General features: G+C 39.6%; 1 protein-coding gene across 1 annotated transcript in view; it reads right to left on the minus strand.

The window, feature by feature from the left end:
* The window catches only part of GPHN (gephyrin), a 220178-nt gene that overhangs the window by 117229 nt on the left and 89431 nt on the right, over positions 1-13518 (minus strand). The window contains exons 5-6 of the mRNA XM_010574278.1: positions 5209-5303; positions 630-696 (exon numbers count right to left, since the gene is read on the minus strand). Of these exons, the coding sequence (XP_010572580.1) occupies positions 630-696; positions 5209-5303 (162 nt within the window). The remainder of the gene's footprint in view (positions 1-629; positions 697-5208; positions 5304-13518) is intronic.

Raw genomic sequence — 13518 nt, forward strand, 5'->3', positions numbered from 1 at the left:
CACACAAAAAATTCCTCCTGATGTTTAATTGTTTTTCTCTCAGCTCTACAGTCAGAAAGTAAGCATGAATAAAAACATAAAGCCTAACTTCTCTGTCCAAACAGAGCAAAATGCAGGAAGAAAACAAACTGTATAAAGGGTGTAAAGTCTAATACCCATATCCAAAAGATTTAAAAAATCCTTGAACTCTTAAAAATGATGTTCCTTTTTTTCCCTCTTGCTGACCAAAATTGGCAATATTCTTCATATTCCATTAAGTTCTACCATACACTAGGCCTTCCTCTTCTGTGTGAAAAAGGATGCTTTCTTGGAAGCTGTAGAGAACACAGGGATCAGGTACAGGCTGACTAGAGAAGAAAGAGGAAGTGTCTTAGACTCTTCGTTAGCACTACCTGCTACAGTGAGCACTCTCGTGCACTACATGTAATGCTGTCCTGGTCACACAGTACCTTCAATCAGATCAGAATTGTATTGTCCCTGACTAAGAGTGATGGTGCGTTCAGTTACATGAATGTGCATTTCAATTCCCTTTTATAAAATTTGTTGTAGTGGGTACTTTCTACCATTCAGAACAATGGGAGGTATTCATCATGGGTCCTCAGTAGCAGATCAGTAAGAACACTTCTTACCTGGGACCCTTTCTTGCTACCTGGCAGGTTAATTATGAGAGTTTTCCCTCTGATTCCACACACAGGTCTGAAAAGAAAGAAATCCAGAGTGTAATTCTTGCATGCAACTTTCTCCACTGCAGAAATGAGAACAGAGCATTTAAGAAAAATTCTATTATTTATCAGACTTCATAAACTCAGTTTCCAAAATCTAAAAATATTTGCTGATCTCATAAAACAGCTCAGGAGAAGCTTAGCTGGAAAAGCATCAAACAAGGCTGACAGAGTCTAACATTTAATTGATAGTATAAACACTGGCTACGTTTCCATCTTTTTTAGATCTACATAGCTCCCTTAATTCTATTGTTTACTTGCGTTTACTTCTTTGATACAGTCCCAATTTGCTCATACACATGGTTCCTTTGTAATGTAATTGATGGTGTCAAACACAATTTTCCTTGCCAGGTAAAAATACTAAGTCATGTTGGTCGCATTAATTCAAATATTTCTTCTTTTTTTTCAAAGATGCAACATAAGAAAAGCACAGAGGGAAGTAATCTCATGGGAAAATGGCACTTATGCAACTCATATCTAATTCTTCCTAACAGTCCTGCCTTCCCCCTCAAAAAAAAAAAAAAAAAAAAGAAACTGACTATCAAAGATGGAAGATTTTATTTTATTTTTTTGTCTTTAGGGAATTCCTTTAGTGTTGATGCAGGGCTGAACTTAAACACCCAAGTGCTGAATGTTTTCTATTCTTTAGTTTGCCTCTTCCTCATTTTAGCTAAATATTTTCAAGAAAAAAGAATTAAAATTACTGTATTTTGTCTTGAGGTTGTAAAGAGTGCCTCCTGCTTTTCTCCACTGTTTACGAAACCCGTGGTGAAAAACCCATGGCTGGGATATAAGCGTAATAAGAAAGTAAAAGGATGAAACCAAGCCACAAAGATATGGAGACTAGAGTTGAGAGAAATTGTGTGACAATTGCTTTATCAAAAAAAACATGAGCCGTAAGTGAAGACAGAATAGAAAAGAAAATAATTTCTTGATAGGGCATTACCAAAAATTTTGAGCCAAAGGACAAGGTTTGTGGGGTAACCAACTTCCCTGGATTTCTTCTTATACTAATAATTCTCAGTTATTAATGCCATTTATTGGTAGCATAGCATTTTCTAGGACGGTAGCAAGTATTCTAGTGACAGCTGTCATAATGCTCACAATTAAATAGCACAGAGACTGATTTTGTGCCACAAAATGAACTTTTGATATCACAGTAAAGCCAGCCTGAAAAAAAGTCTTATTTTCAACTGGCAGCTTGAATATTGCCTGACTCCTAGCATCTGTTTTCCCATATTCACTTCTTGTACACTATATACCCTCAGTTAAGAAAGAATTCCAGGTAGTTGAGGAATGCTCTACTGCAATACAAAGATGAAGAGCCCAAGTTAAAGAAATGTGCTCATTTGCTCTTGTTGCAGTAGTCAAACTTACAGAGTACAAACTCAATCCAGCAAATCCCATAAGTGGGATACAGTCTATGATATTTAAAATAAAGGAAATAGGAATTATCCACACAGGAATTAAATTGAGGTGGAATTGTGTTTGGCAGATAGCTCCTTTCATAATCTTCTTCTTGGCTCTTTTATTCTGCTTTAAATAATTTCAAACATTATAAGCTAAATGACCAGTACAACCAACCAAAAAAAAAAAAAAGACTAAACCAGCAGCCGTTATCCTGAAAGCTACAAGTTTTTGCTGCCAATAGTCAAATCTAGTGGCTCAAGACAGAAATGGAGCTACCAAAAATTTCCCAAGAGAGCATGCAAAAGTAAGTAAAAGTACCCAAGAACTGCATGGCTTGCAAAAACATATTGGGTGTGCTCACAACATAAAAGCACACAAAATGTGCATGCATTCTGGGTAATTTGAGAAATTAATGATATTCCTCCAAATGTAGAACAGCTGAGGGAGATGCTTATGTTATCCTCAGCCTTGTGATGCAGCGGACAGAATTTTTAAGAAAAACCAAAGACGTCTGAGAAAGAATACAAATAGAAACAAGGGAGTGGAAGGAAAAACAGGACGTGGGAGAAAGAAAAAAATGGATGTGGGAGGAAAGAAATACAGGTCTGATGTAGAAGTAGGAATGGAGAACATGATCTCTTTGGGAAAAAAACATCATCTCCCTGGGAAGAAATTATGCTGGTAAAAGCAGAAAAGATGGGCAAGGAGACAGAGAGTGCTTTAAAAAGCCTCAATAAAGGCTGGCACAGCACGGGTAGTTGACAGGTAAGGAATCAGATGAAGGGAAGAGATAATTCTGGGGACAAAGACAGTTTTAGAAGGTCAGAGAAGAAAAGGAAAAACTTTCAGGAAACACATAAAAAGGTCTATGATGCTCTAAGATACTCCCTGCTGGACCTTGGGACTGAATCCAAACTATGAGAGTCTCACTGTCCCTCATTTGCCATGAATATCTGTGAATCCAGTCTACAAAATAACTCACAACTTCCTAATGCTGTTCCATAGTCAGGAAGACAGACTATAACTTATAACAATTTTTTAAAAGTTCATGTGATAAAATTCAACACGACTGACCTAACATTTCCAAACTTGCAGGTGATTCATAGAAGTGTCAGCTTAATGTTGCGTAACGAAACTTCTGCTTTTGTTTGTTTGAAAAGTCAAAGAAATTACATGCAAAATTATCCCTCAGAACTTCATTTCAAAATGAAGTCAATGAGAGGTACGCTTAGGACAAGTGACATTAAATGTTAAATACTTTGAAAAATTAGGATCTGTATTTCTCAAACTGTGTACCTAAAATTAGTGTATGTTTTTGACCTCTCTTAATGTGTCCCTTAGTTCTCATTTTAAGGGGGGATTACAACACTATCTCAATTTGCAGAATTTTCTATGAAAATATATTAACAATTTGTGTCTTAGGATAACAAATGATGTAAGAAAAATCCCAGAGGAAGTGAGTTTGTATTCAGAGAAGATTCTGAATATAGAGCACCAAAACTGATACAGGATTACACACAGGACAATCAAAACAAAGAAAAGTAAATTTCCTCCCTCCATCTTAAGCACTTGCAGAGGAATTCTACAAAAAAATGTAGTCATAACACACATGTGCATTCATGCAGAACTGAGATTGCACCATAATGCTGTAGTTTTGTAATTTCTGTGTCCTTAACTTTATGATATGAACAGTGTTATAAAAAAATGGCCTTTTGCATGCTGATTGCTTTTAGGTCTGAAGTAGAGGTTTTCACTGAGCAATTTTTTAAGGCCTAGTATGACTGCATGCAGTATCTTTGTAATGTTATCTCCCACCATAGTCATCAATTACTACTGAAAGTGGCTGTAGTTTAACGGAGATTTTCTTGCTATATGTACAGAAGAGTCAGGTTACAATCCAGCATTTTGGTTCCACTACCATTCCAACATCCTTTCAGCCATTCTGATCACACCGCATCCTAAATCAAACTTGGTAGTGTCATCTAAATGGCTATCCTTTTCTTGATCAGAAAGAGAACAGCTAAATTAACCTTTCCTCTCCTTGTGGTAGCATTCTATTATCCTTTCCCTTCAGATAAACACAAGCTATGATATAAAAATTATATCAGATAAAAAAAATGAAAATACTTGCTAATTTGGACAGAACCTGAAGGTGTTAACTTGGTAATGTTGCCCTTTCAGATATGTGACACATGATATGAAAAGTTTTAAAATACCTTGTCAAACCACTAAACCTGTCATCTAAACGTGCTTTAAAAATGCAAGCATCTGAATACAAAGTTGCAGATTTCAAAGTTCCTTCTTTATTTCTTATATAATTATTTTCTTGTCATACCCTCATTATACAATGAGAAATCAAAAAACTGTAATAGCCGTTGTTTCTTAGTTTCCTTAAAATAAGGTGCAAGCACAAACTAACTCCTGAAAGGTATTGATATTACTAAGTCTATAATAGGTAAAATGAGGTAAATTGAAGGAATAAAATAAAAAATAAACTCCAGGAAGAAATACAGGATAACAAGAGATGTCACTGACAAAAAAGAAACAACAACAGGCAGAGAAACAGTTACTAATTATTTAGTAGGAAATACCAAACTCTAGGAGTTAAAGTACTATATCTGAAAGCATGGGATAAAATACCATTTAACTTATTCAGAGAGCAGTTGCTGATACTGGAATAAAAGCAATATCAAAACAATACATTTGTATTTATCGAAAGGTTTTTTGCTAAACAAAGCATTTTAGTACTTGATGAACAACATATAGAAGAATTCTTCACTCACCACCGAAATGCCACAGCCTTAGGATGAAAAGACAGCTGTTTAAAAGCATGCATCAATATTACAAAAAACCTGGCACAGAAAATACAGGAGGATACAGTGTCTAATGGAGACAACAAAGGGAATTAAATGAGAGAATGCAATTACCATTCTTGGAATTTGGCCACTTCTCTGAAGTTAAGTCTTCTAGTCTTGATAACAATGGCAATCTTCACTTATTTGTGTGTAGTCATTTCATGACAACATTTATTTCTAAGGAAATAGTTCACCTCATATTTTAAAGGAGATAGTCTTACCTAGAGAGCATGCCTAGAGGAGTAACATTAAGTGATCCCATCAGCATTGCCAGGGCCATCCCTGGGGCTTCTCGCTCTATTACTTCTTTAGTGGCCTGCAATCAAAGATTAAATAGCAAAGTGAGTGAAGAAGTACAACGACAAGAAAAATATGAAACCAGCTAAAATTTGGGTAAGAATATCTCCTTTTTTTGTTTCTGCCAAGAGACGTCGTTGCTAAATTCTCAGTACTGAAATACATTAAAGAAGTTTCTCTTGGTTATGTAAAACAGGGAAAGACAAGGGGTTGGGAAGAAGCACTGTTAGCTGTACTGTAAAGATTCTTATAGAAAATGTTAAAAGTCAGGACCCTATATATATAGGAAATGTTAACCAACACCACATATATAACAACAACTCCCTCTAAGAGAAAGGAAAGAGTGTTTGGGAATAAGCAAAGAAAAGACCAAATGTAACTGCCTTCTCTTCCTCATCAATCTCATGTGCGTTTTCCTGTTGAGCTTTTCCCAGGCATGAGAAGGGTGAATCGGTCTGCGCAGAAGACAGAAAAAAAAACTTGCAAAGGGAAGCCCATGTAGCAGGCAGGCAGGAAAATAGTAAAATGGTAATGATAATGGCCAGAGGCTGAGGCCTTCCCTTTTGATCATGTCAGCAAAACAGCGGTTCCAAACAGGCTGGTGGCTTTTATTCACAAGCGGTCCATATGCAGTGGGCATCGAGAAGCCTGGAAGCAGAGTCTGAAAATTCTTGTATTTTTAGTCCTCTTTCCACATAGGGAATCAGATGGAAAATTATTTTTCTGGGATGTGCACAACATTCTGTCCTTACTTCCTAACGCAAATTTTCTCAAATGCACAATCTGTCCAGCCTCCCAACCTCTAACTTTAGTTAGGATGTTAACACTTCAAAGGCAGGTTACAGTCCTACCCTCTCTTCATTACCCTCACAGTAGTTGCTGTTCAGTGGATCATCTTGTTTCATGTTCTGAAACAAGATTCTAAGTTATTTGGCACAACTAAAATGTTAGCAATGCCCATAAAACTGTGAAATCCATTGTAAAACATCCAGCCAAACTACAACGCTTTGACGATACAGCTATCAAAACAGAAATAGAAAAGCACATCTTAAATACAAGGTCACTCTGAATAAGCTAAGTTTTCTTGGCAGTTTGATATAGCAAAAGAATAAAATGGAAGAAAACCAGACAAATTATTTTGTGGGAAGGATTAAATTATAAATCACATACTTGTACTTTTGTAAGCTCCTAGTTTACAAATAGAAAAACAAAGTCATAGAGAAGGAAAATGACAGAATTAACCCAATGGCATCCCTACGAGAAGGATCCAGGAGTCCTATGCTAGCTCTACAGCTAAAACACTTACAGAAAGCAATAAATAAAACAGAAAAAAATATCCCTGAACAGTATAGATATTTAAGTGGCCATATTCTCAAACATTGCCACTAACATTTAACATGTTTTAAAAGAATATGTCAGTATCAGAAGACATCAGACACAGCTACCAAGTAAGCCTCCAGATGTTTTATTAATGAGCAAACTTGATACATGCTCATTTGTGGGAAGCAGGAACTTTGGTTTATACAAAACCAAGCAATTTTAATTCAGCAGCTGACACCACAGACTCAAGCATATTTCAAGCATAGCATGTTGGTTTTAGCATCTGCCATCTTCTACTCAGAAACAGAAAAGGCATAGAAATACAACCCAGTGTCTGCATTTCTACACAGGGGAAATGAGAAGCAGGAGGCTAGGAATGATATAGACAAAACTAAAACCTCTCCACTGGGGAAGATTGCCTAAAGATACCTGCTGAGGTATTAAATTATCAATGACATTAAAAATTCCTAAGACTATCCATAGACCTGATGATTTTTAGAGTATAGAAGAAAAAGGCATTGCAATGGTGAAGGGACACTTTGCTGACAATGAAAAAGTCGGTGAAATATGGAATTCTGTGTGTGCACACATAGTAAGTCTATATCTATGCCTTTTATTTTTAGCTAATACCATGCTTCAAAGCTATTCAAAACTGGTTTTAAATATAAAGTGCATTTTGAGATTTCTTTTTTTGCCCTTGAGCACAGTGACACTTTGAAGATATCATTAGTTAAAATTCTAAACAGGCTTCAAAGGTAGTACAAGATGCAAGAGAGTTCCATAAACAATGATCCTGCAGCTCAGGGAGTCCTTCAATGAAATTCAAGTCCATTCTCCAACTTCACAAGAAAAATGACCTTCACAAAACATCACTGCTAGCAGGCAATGTGATTATTAAAAATGTATAGGCTAAGCAACAAAATCTGAAAGGGCAGAAAGTCCAAACAGCAGTACAGCCCTCAACAGAAGTTTCTAAAAATACTTGTTTCAAAATATACATGCTTGTATTTATTACTGCAGGCAGACTTCTACAAACAGGGGAATGCTTCCTGTTTTCATATTTGCAGCCTGACTGGATGGATGTAACCAAAAAAGGCTGCTGCTAAGTAAACAACTTTTACAGTGACATCTGCTCTTGAAATCAGCCACTGGAAAGTCCACTCCTGGAATGTCCTCAAATGACATGACTTAAAACGTGCAGTGTACAGGAACTGAAATCACCATCACACTGGGAAGCACATTCTTAATTAGCTATACATATATGAATGAAATTAGCATTGCTGCAGTGATTTGCAGATACTTTGTACCTATCTGTAACAACTCTTTGTTTCACCTAACAATGTACCAAAGTGCTGATGGTCAGGTTTTCTAATACTTCTTTCAGGTTTGAAGGAAGGGTGGAAGAGACACGTCAAAACTAGGTTTTCATCTGTGTCCAGCTCAGGAGTTAACTGTCTGGTACCAACATCTACCTGCATGCAAACTATTAAAGAATTAGTGACGCAGCACCTTCACATTTTACCAGTACTCTAGCAAAGTGTCCTGGTTTCAGCTGGGATAGAGTTAATTTTCTTCCTAGTAGCTGGTATAGTGCTGTGTTTGGGATTTAGGATGAGAATAATGTTGGTAATACTGATGCTTTAGTTGTTGCTAAGCAGTGTTTACACTAAGTCAAGGACTCTCCAGCTTCTCACACCACCAGCGAGTAGGCTGGGGGAGCACAAGAAGCTGGGAGGGGGCACAGCCAGGACAGCTGACCCAAACTGGCCAGAGGGATATTCCATGCCATATGAGGTCATGCTCAGTGTATAAACTAGGGGGAAAGCTGGCAGGGGGCCACAGCTCAGGAAGTGGCTGGGCATTGGTCGGCGGGTGGTGAGGAATTGCATTGCTCATCACTTGGTTTATTGTTGTTGTTATTATTATTATTATTATTTTCCCTTCCTTTTCTGTCCTATTAAACTGTCTTTATCTCAACCCACAAATTTTACTTTTTTTTCTGATTCTCTCCCCCATCCCACTGTGGGGTGGGGGGAATGAGCGAACAGCTGTGTGGTGTTTAGCTGCCTGCTAGGTTAAACCATGACACAAAGCTGAATTAAGATTGTCAAACTTTGCTTCATGGGCAATTTTTTCTTGGTAGTCTCACCATCAGCCAGCTTTTGCCTGCTGCAGGGGGCCATATAGTTGGCACAAAATGAATCACAAATCAAAGCTGTTGCCCCTGGCTCTATTGCAACAGCGATGACGACACGACTATGTGGGCAGAAGCAGGAAAAAATGATGAGGAGATTTCATTCAGAGCTGTCACACTGATGCCTTCATCAGGACTGAAGCCATACACTGATTTCTCACACCTGAGGCTGATGACTACACAAAAAATAGGTGGAAAATACTGGAGTAAATTTCCGTAAAATACTAAAATGACAGCAAAAAAGTGTCCCCAGTTTCTCCCCTGTAAGGTGGTAGTGCAAAGAAGACAGATGCATACAAGATGGAGGTGGACGAGGGGGGTTCCACAGAAGTAGAAACATCTGAAGATAAAAGCAAGAGTTCATGAGAGAGACAGAAATGCAGAAGGCCAGTTTGGAGGTTGCAAAAAAAGGAGGATTTATAATTTAGACAGGAGAAGGGAATGTGGGAAGAAGGAAGACTAAGTGAAAGGAAGAGTTTGCAGAGAGCAAGTCCAAGCAGCAGGATTTTCAGAAGGGCAGGAATGAGAGTAAAGTGAGGGCAATTGAATTGAAAATAAGACTGCACAAGGCAGCTTGGACAGACAATACAGGATGGAAAAACATCGGAGAAGGAACAAGGAAGACAGGACATGATAGAAGTGTATCCTGGTTTCAGCTGGAATAAAGTTAATTTTCTGCTTAGTAGCTGGTATAGTGCTGTGTTTTGGATTTAGGATGAGAACAATGTTGATAACATGCTGATGTTTTAGTTTTTGCTAAGCGGTGTTTATACTAAGTCAAGGACTTTCCAGCTTCTCATGCTGCCCTGCCAGCAGAGGCTGGGAGTGCACAAGAAACTGAGAGGGGACACAGAAAGGACAGTTGACCCAAATGAGCTAAAAAGGTATACCACACCATATTACATGATGCCCAGTATATAAACTGGGGGGGAGCTGGCTGGGGGAGCACCATGGCTTGGGGGCTTGGGGATTGGCTGGCTATCGGTCAGCGGACGGTGAGCAATTGTACTGTACATCACTTCCTATGTGTACTTTATTATTACTAGCATTGTTTTCCCTTCCTTTTCTGTCCTATTAAAGTGTCTTTATCTCAACCCATGAGTTTTACCTTTTTTCCCCCCTATTCTCTCCCCATCGCACTGCAGGGGGTAGTGAGCGAGTGGCTGCATGGTGCTTAATTGCCAGCTGGGGTTAAACCATGACAGTGTCAGGCTGCAGGGGAACCAGGGAGAGAGACAATGGGACTAAAATAAAACGGTAGTTTCTACTCCAGAGTGGAGAAGTAGACATTAACAATTAAATAAAAATTTCGTGGAACTATTCGGGACTTAATAACAACGTCTATGAGAGCAGTTCTTCTATTTCATTGCTATATGAATAAATGCAATTTATTTTAAAACACATTTTTTATTGTTTTCAAAGTGCCTTTTTATTGGAGTTAGGGCATTATGTTCCCAAACCAACTGATATATTTTTAGATATCTTTGACGTAGTTGTGGTTGCTTAACAGATGGCTCATTGCCAATTGGTTTCACAGAGTTCTCTGCTGCTTCACTGCCTTTCTTTGCCTCCATAGAAATTATGTTAGTTCAGCTCCTAACCTGTGGAAGCCCTCCCAGTCAGCATCTGGAGGATAAAGCCACTGCAGACTGATTTAATTAAAAGATGCAAGTTGCAGAAGGCAAAGGCAGGGACTGGGAGAATGAAGAACTGGTCACTGTAGGAGAAGATCAGGCTCAAGACCATCTAAGGAACCTGAAGGTGCACAAGTCCATGGGACCTGATGAGGTGCCTCTGCAGGTCCTGAGGGAACTGGCGGATGAAGTGGCTAAGCCATTATCCATCATACTTGAGAGGTCATGGCAGTCCAGGGAAGTTCCCACTGACTGGAAAAGGGGAAACATAACTCCCATTTTTAAAAAGGGAAAAAAGGAAGGCCCGGGGAACTACAGGCCAGTCAGTCTCACCTCTGTGCCCAGCAAGATCATGGAGCAGATCCTCCTGGAAACTTTGCTAAGGCCCATGGAAAATAAGGAGGTGATTGGTGACAGTCAACATGGCTTCACTAAGGGCAAATCGTGCCTGAGAAATCTGGTGGCCTTCTATGATGGGGTTACAGCATTGGTGGATAAGGGAAGAGCAACAGATGTCATCTACCTGGACTTGTGCAAAGCGTTTGACGCTGTCCTGCACGACATCCTTGTCTCTAAATCAGAGATACCTGGATTTGACGGATGGGCCACTGGGTGGATAAGGAATTGGCTGGGTGGTCGCAGTCAAAAAGTTGTGGTCAATGGCTTGATGGCTGAGTGGAGACCAGTGATGAGCGGCGTTCCTCAGGGGTCGATATTGGGACCAGCACTGTTTAACATCTTTGTTGGTGACGTGGACAGTGGGATTGAATGCACCCTCACAAAGTTTGCTGATGACCCCAAGCTCAGTGGTGCGGTCGACACGCTGGAGGGAAGGGATGCCATCCAGAGGGACCTTGACAGGCTTGAGAGGTGCGCCCAAACAAACCTCATGAGGTTCAACAAGGCCAAGAGCAAGGTCCTGCAAACGGGTCGCAGCAATACCAAGCACAAATACAACAGGCTGGGCAATGAGTGGATTGAGAGCAGCCCTGAGCAGAAGGACTTGGGGGTATTAGTGGACAAAAACCTGAATATGAGCCAGCAATGTGCGCTTGCAGCCCAGAAAGCCAATCGCATCCTGGGCTGCATCAAAAGAAGTGCAGCTAGCAGGTTGAGGGAGGCGATTCTCCCCCTCCGCACCGCTCTCGTGAGACCCCAGCTGGAGGACTGTGTTCAGGTCTGGGGCCCCCAACATAAGAAAGACATGGATTTGCTTGAGCGGGTCCAGAGGAGGGCCATGAAGATGATCAGAGGGATGGAGCACCTCCCCTATGAGGACAGCCTGAGAGAGTTGAGGTTGCTTAGCCTGGAGAAGAGAAGGCTCCAGGGAGACCTTATAGCAGCCTGTAGCCTTACAGGGGGCCGACAAGAAAGCTGGAGAGGGACTTTTTACAGGGGCATGTAGTGATAGGATGAGGGGTAATTTTTTTAAAGTGAAAGATGGTAGATTTAGATTAGCTACAAGGAAGAAATTCTTTACTGTGAGGGTGGTGAGGCACTGGAACAGGTTTCCCAGAGAGGCTGTGGATGCCCCATCCCTGCAAGTGTTCAAGGCCAGGTTGGATGGGGCTTTGAGCAGCCTGGTCTAGTGGAAGGTGTCCCTGCCCATGGGAGGGGTGTTGGAACTAGATGATCTTTAAGGTCCCTTCCAACCCAAACCATTCTATGATTCTGTGATGACCTAGGACTACTCTTCTTGAAATGTTCAGAAACTCCTTGTCTTTGTCTTTCAGGTATTAAGCATAGCAAAGTTTGACCTCAATAGTAAGTAATGATCTGAGACATTTCATGTACTCTTCAGCAGTTTTGGGACGGTAATACAGTTTTATCTCTTCAACTAAAATGCAAATATGAGACTATGAAGTCATAATGAATTCCATTAAATTAAGATGACTGAGACTGCCTCTGCTGAAAATATTATTTCTGTTGAAAAAGTTAAAATCTATGACTCTGCATAGCATATCATAAAGCTATTTATGCAAATTCATAGACAAATTTCCTGATAATTTATATTTAACAGATTATAGAATTAGCATAGATAGCATTTTATTACCTATTTGAACTTTCCATTGAAAGCAGAAGTTCTGGCAGGGTCTAACCAAAGAAATACCTATATACGCTCTGCAACAGAGCTCACAGACCACAGTCAGACCTCAGAAGGCTGGACAAAGAACTACAGAGACAGATCAGTCAAATAGGCAAGAAAAATGTCAGTCACGTCTGTCAACCAGTTGTTTAAGAAGTGCATACTTTAGGAACAAAAATTGCATCTCTCAGCTTGGAGATGAGATACCTTCTTCAAGGTTATTCAGTATACCTCTGATGGAGATAACATGTGTGCCTGTAATTTCTATTCACAAGTCAGCTATTTCAGCTTATTGTCTACTTCCCTACTCTTATGTTGCAGGGGAGAAAAGAGAGCTTACATGGAGGTAGACTGATCAGAGCTTCTCACCTAAAAACCACTTATCTATTTCTTCTCTTAATACAATAAGACATACAGGTTGCAGCAGCTGCTTTCTTTCAATACACTGAAAAGTTTTTGGATAAGGATCTGTTTTGAGTCACTCATTCTCACCATCATGCTGTCTTTCCTTAAATTTTTCTTATTCCATGCCCCCAATAACCTGTGTGATGATATTCTGTGTCTTTTTTATCGATGGAAGGCTTGACAGGAACCGTGCTCTCTGATGTTCTCCAAAATCAAATTTCTTTGGCAATTGCTCAGTTAATTTGACAAATGGATAAAACCATTCACATATGCTATTGATGCAAAGCAGCCAAAGTCAAGCAGGTTTGTAGAAGCCTCTCAACTTGTCATCAAAATTATTATCTTTCTAACAATATAGTGGCCCTAACACATCATTGGGGTGCTGCAGCTAGAGATACACCATGCAATGGCTGTCCTTTCACTTGTATGCAGTTATGATTATCACTGACTTCTTGATGTCAAGTAGTTGTCACAGATCCATGTAAGTCAAGATCAGCTTGCATCCAGAGGGCAATGAATAGCTGCTTCTGGACAGGGTGGATCCCAGAAGTAGGTGTTTGCTGTCATTCTAGAGCTTTTGACAGATTCATACCCA

The sequence above is a fragment of the Haliaeetus leucocephalus genome, unplaced genomic scaffold, assembly GCF_000737465.1.
Source record: "Haliaeetus leucocephalus isolate CR32 unplaced genomic scaffold, Haliaeetus_leucocephalus-4.0 Scaffold417, whole genome shotgun sequence".
Taxonomy (NCBI): Eukaryota; Metazoa; Chordata; class Aves; order Accipitriformes; family Accipitridae; genus Haliaeetus; species Haliaeetus leucocephalus.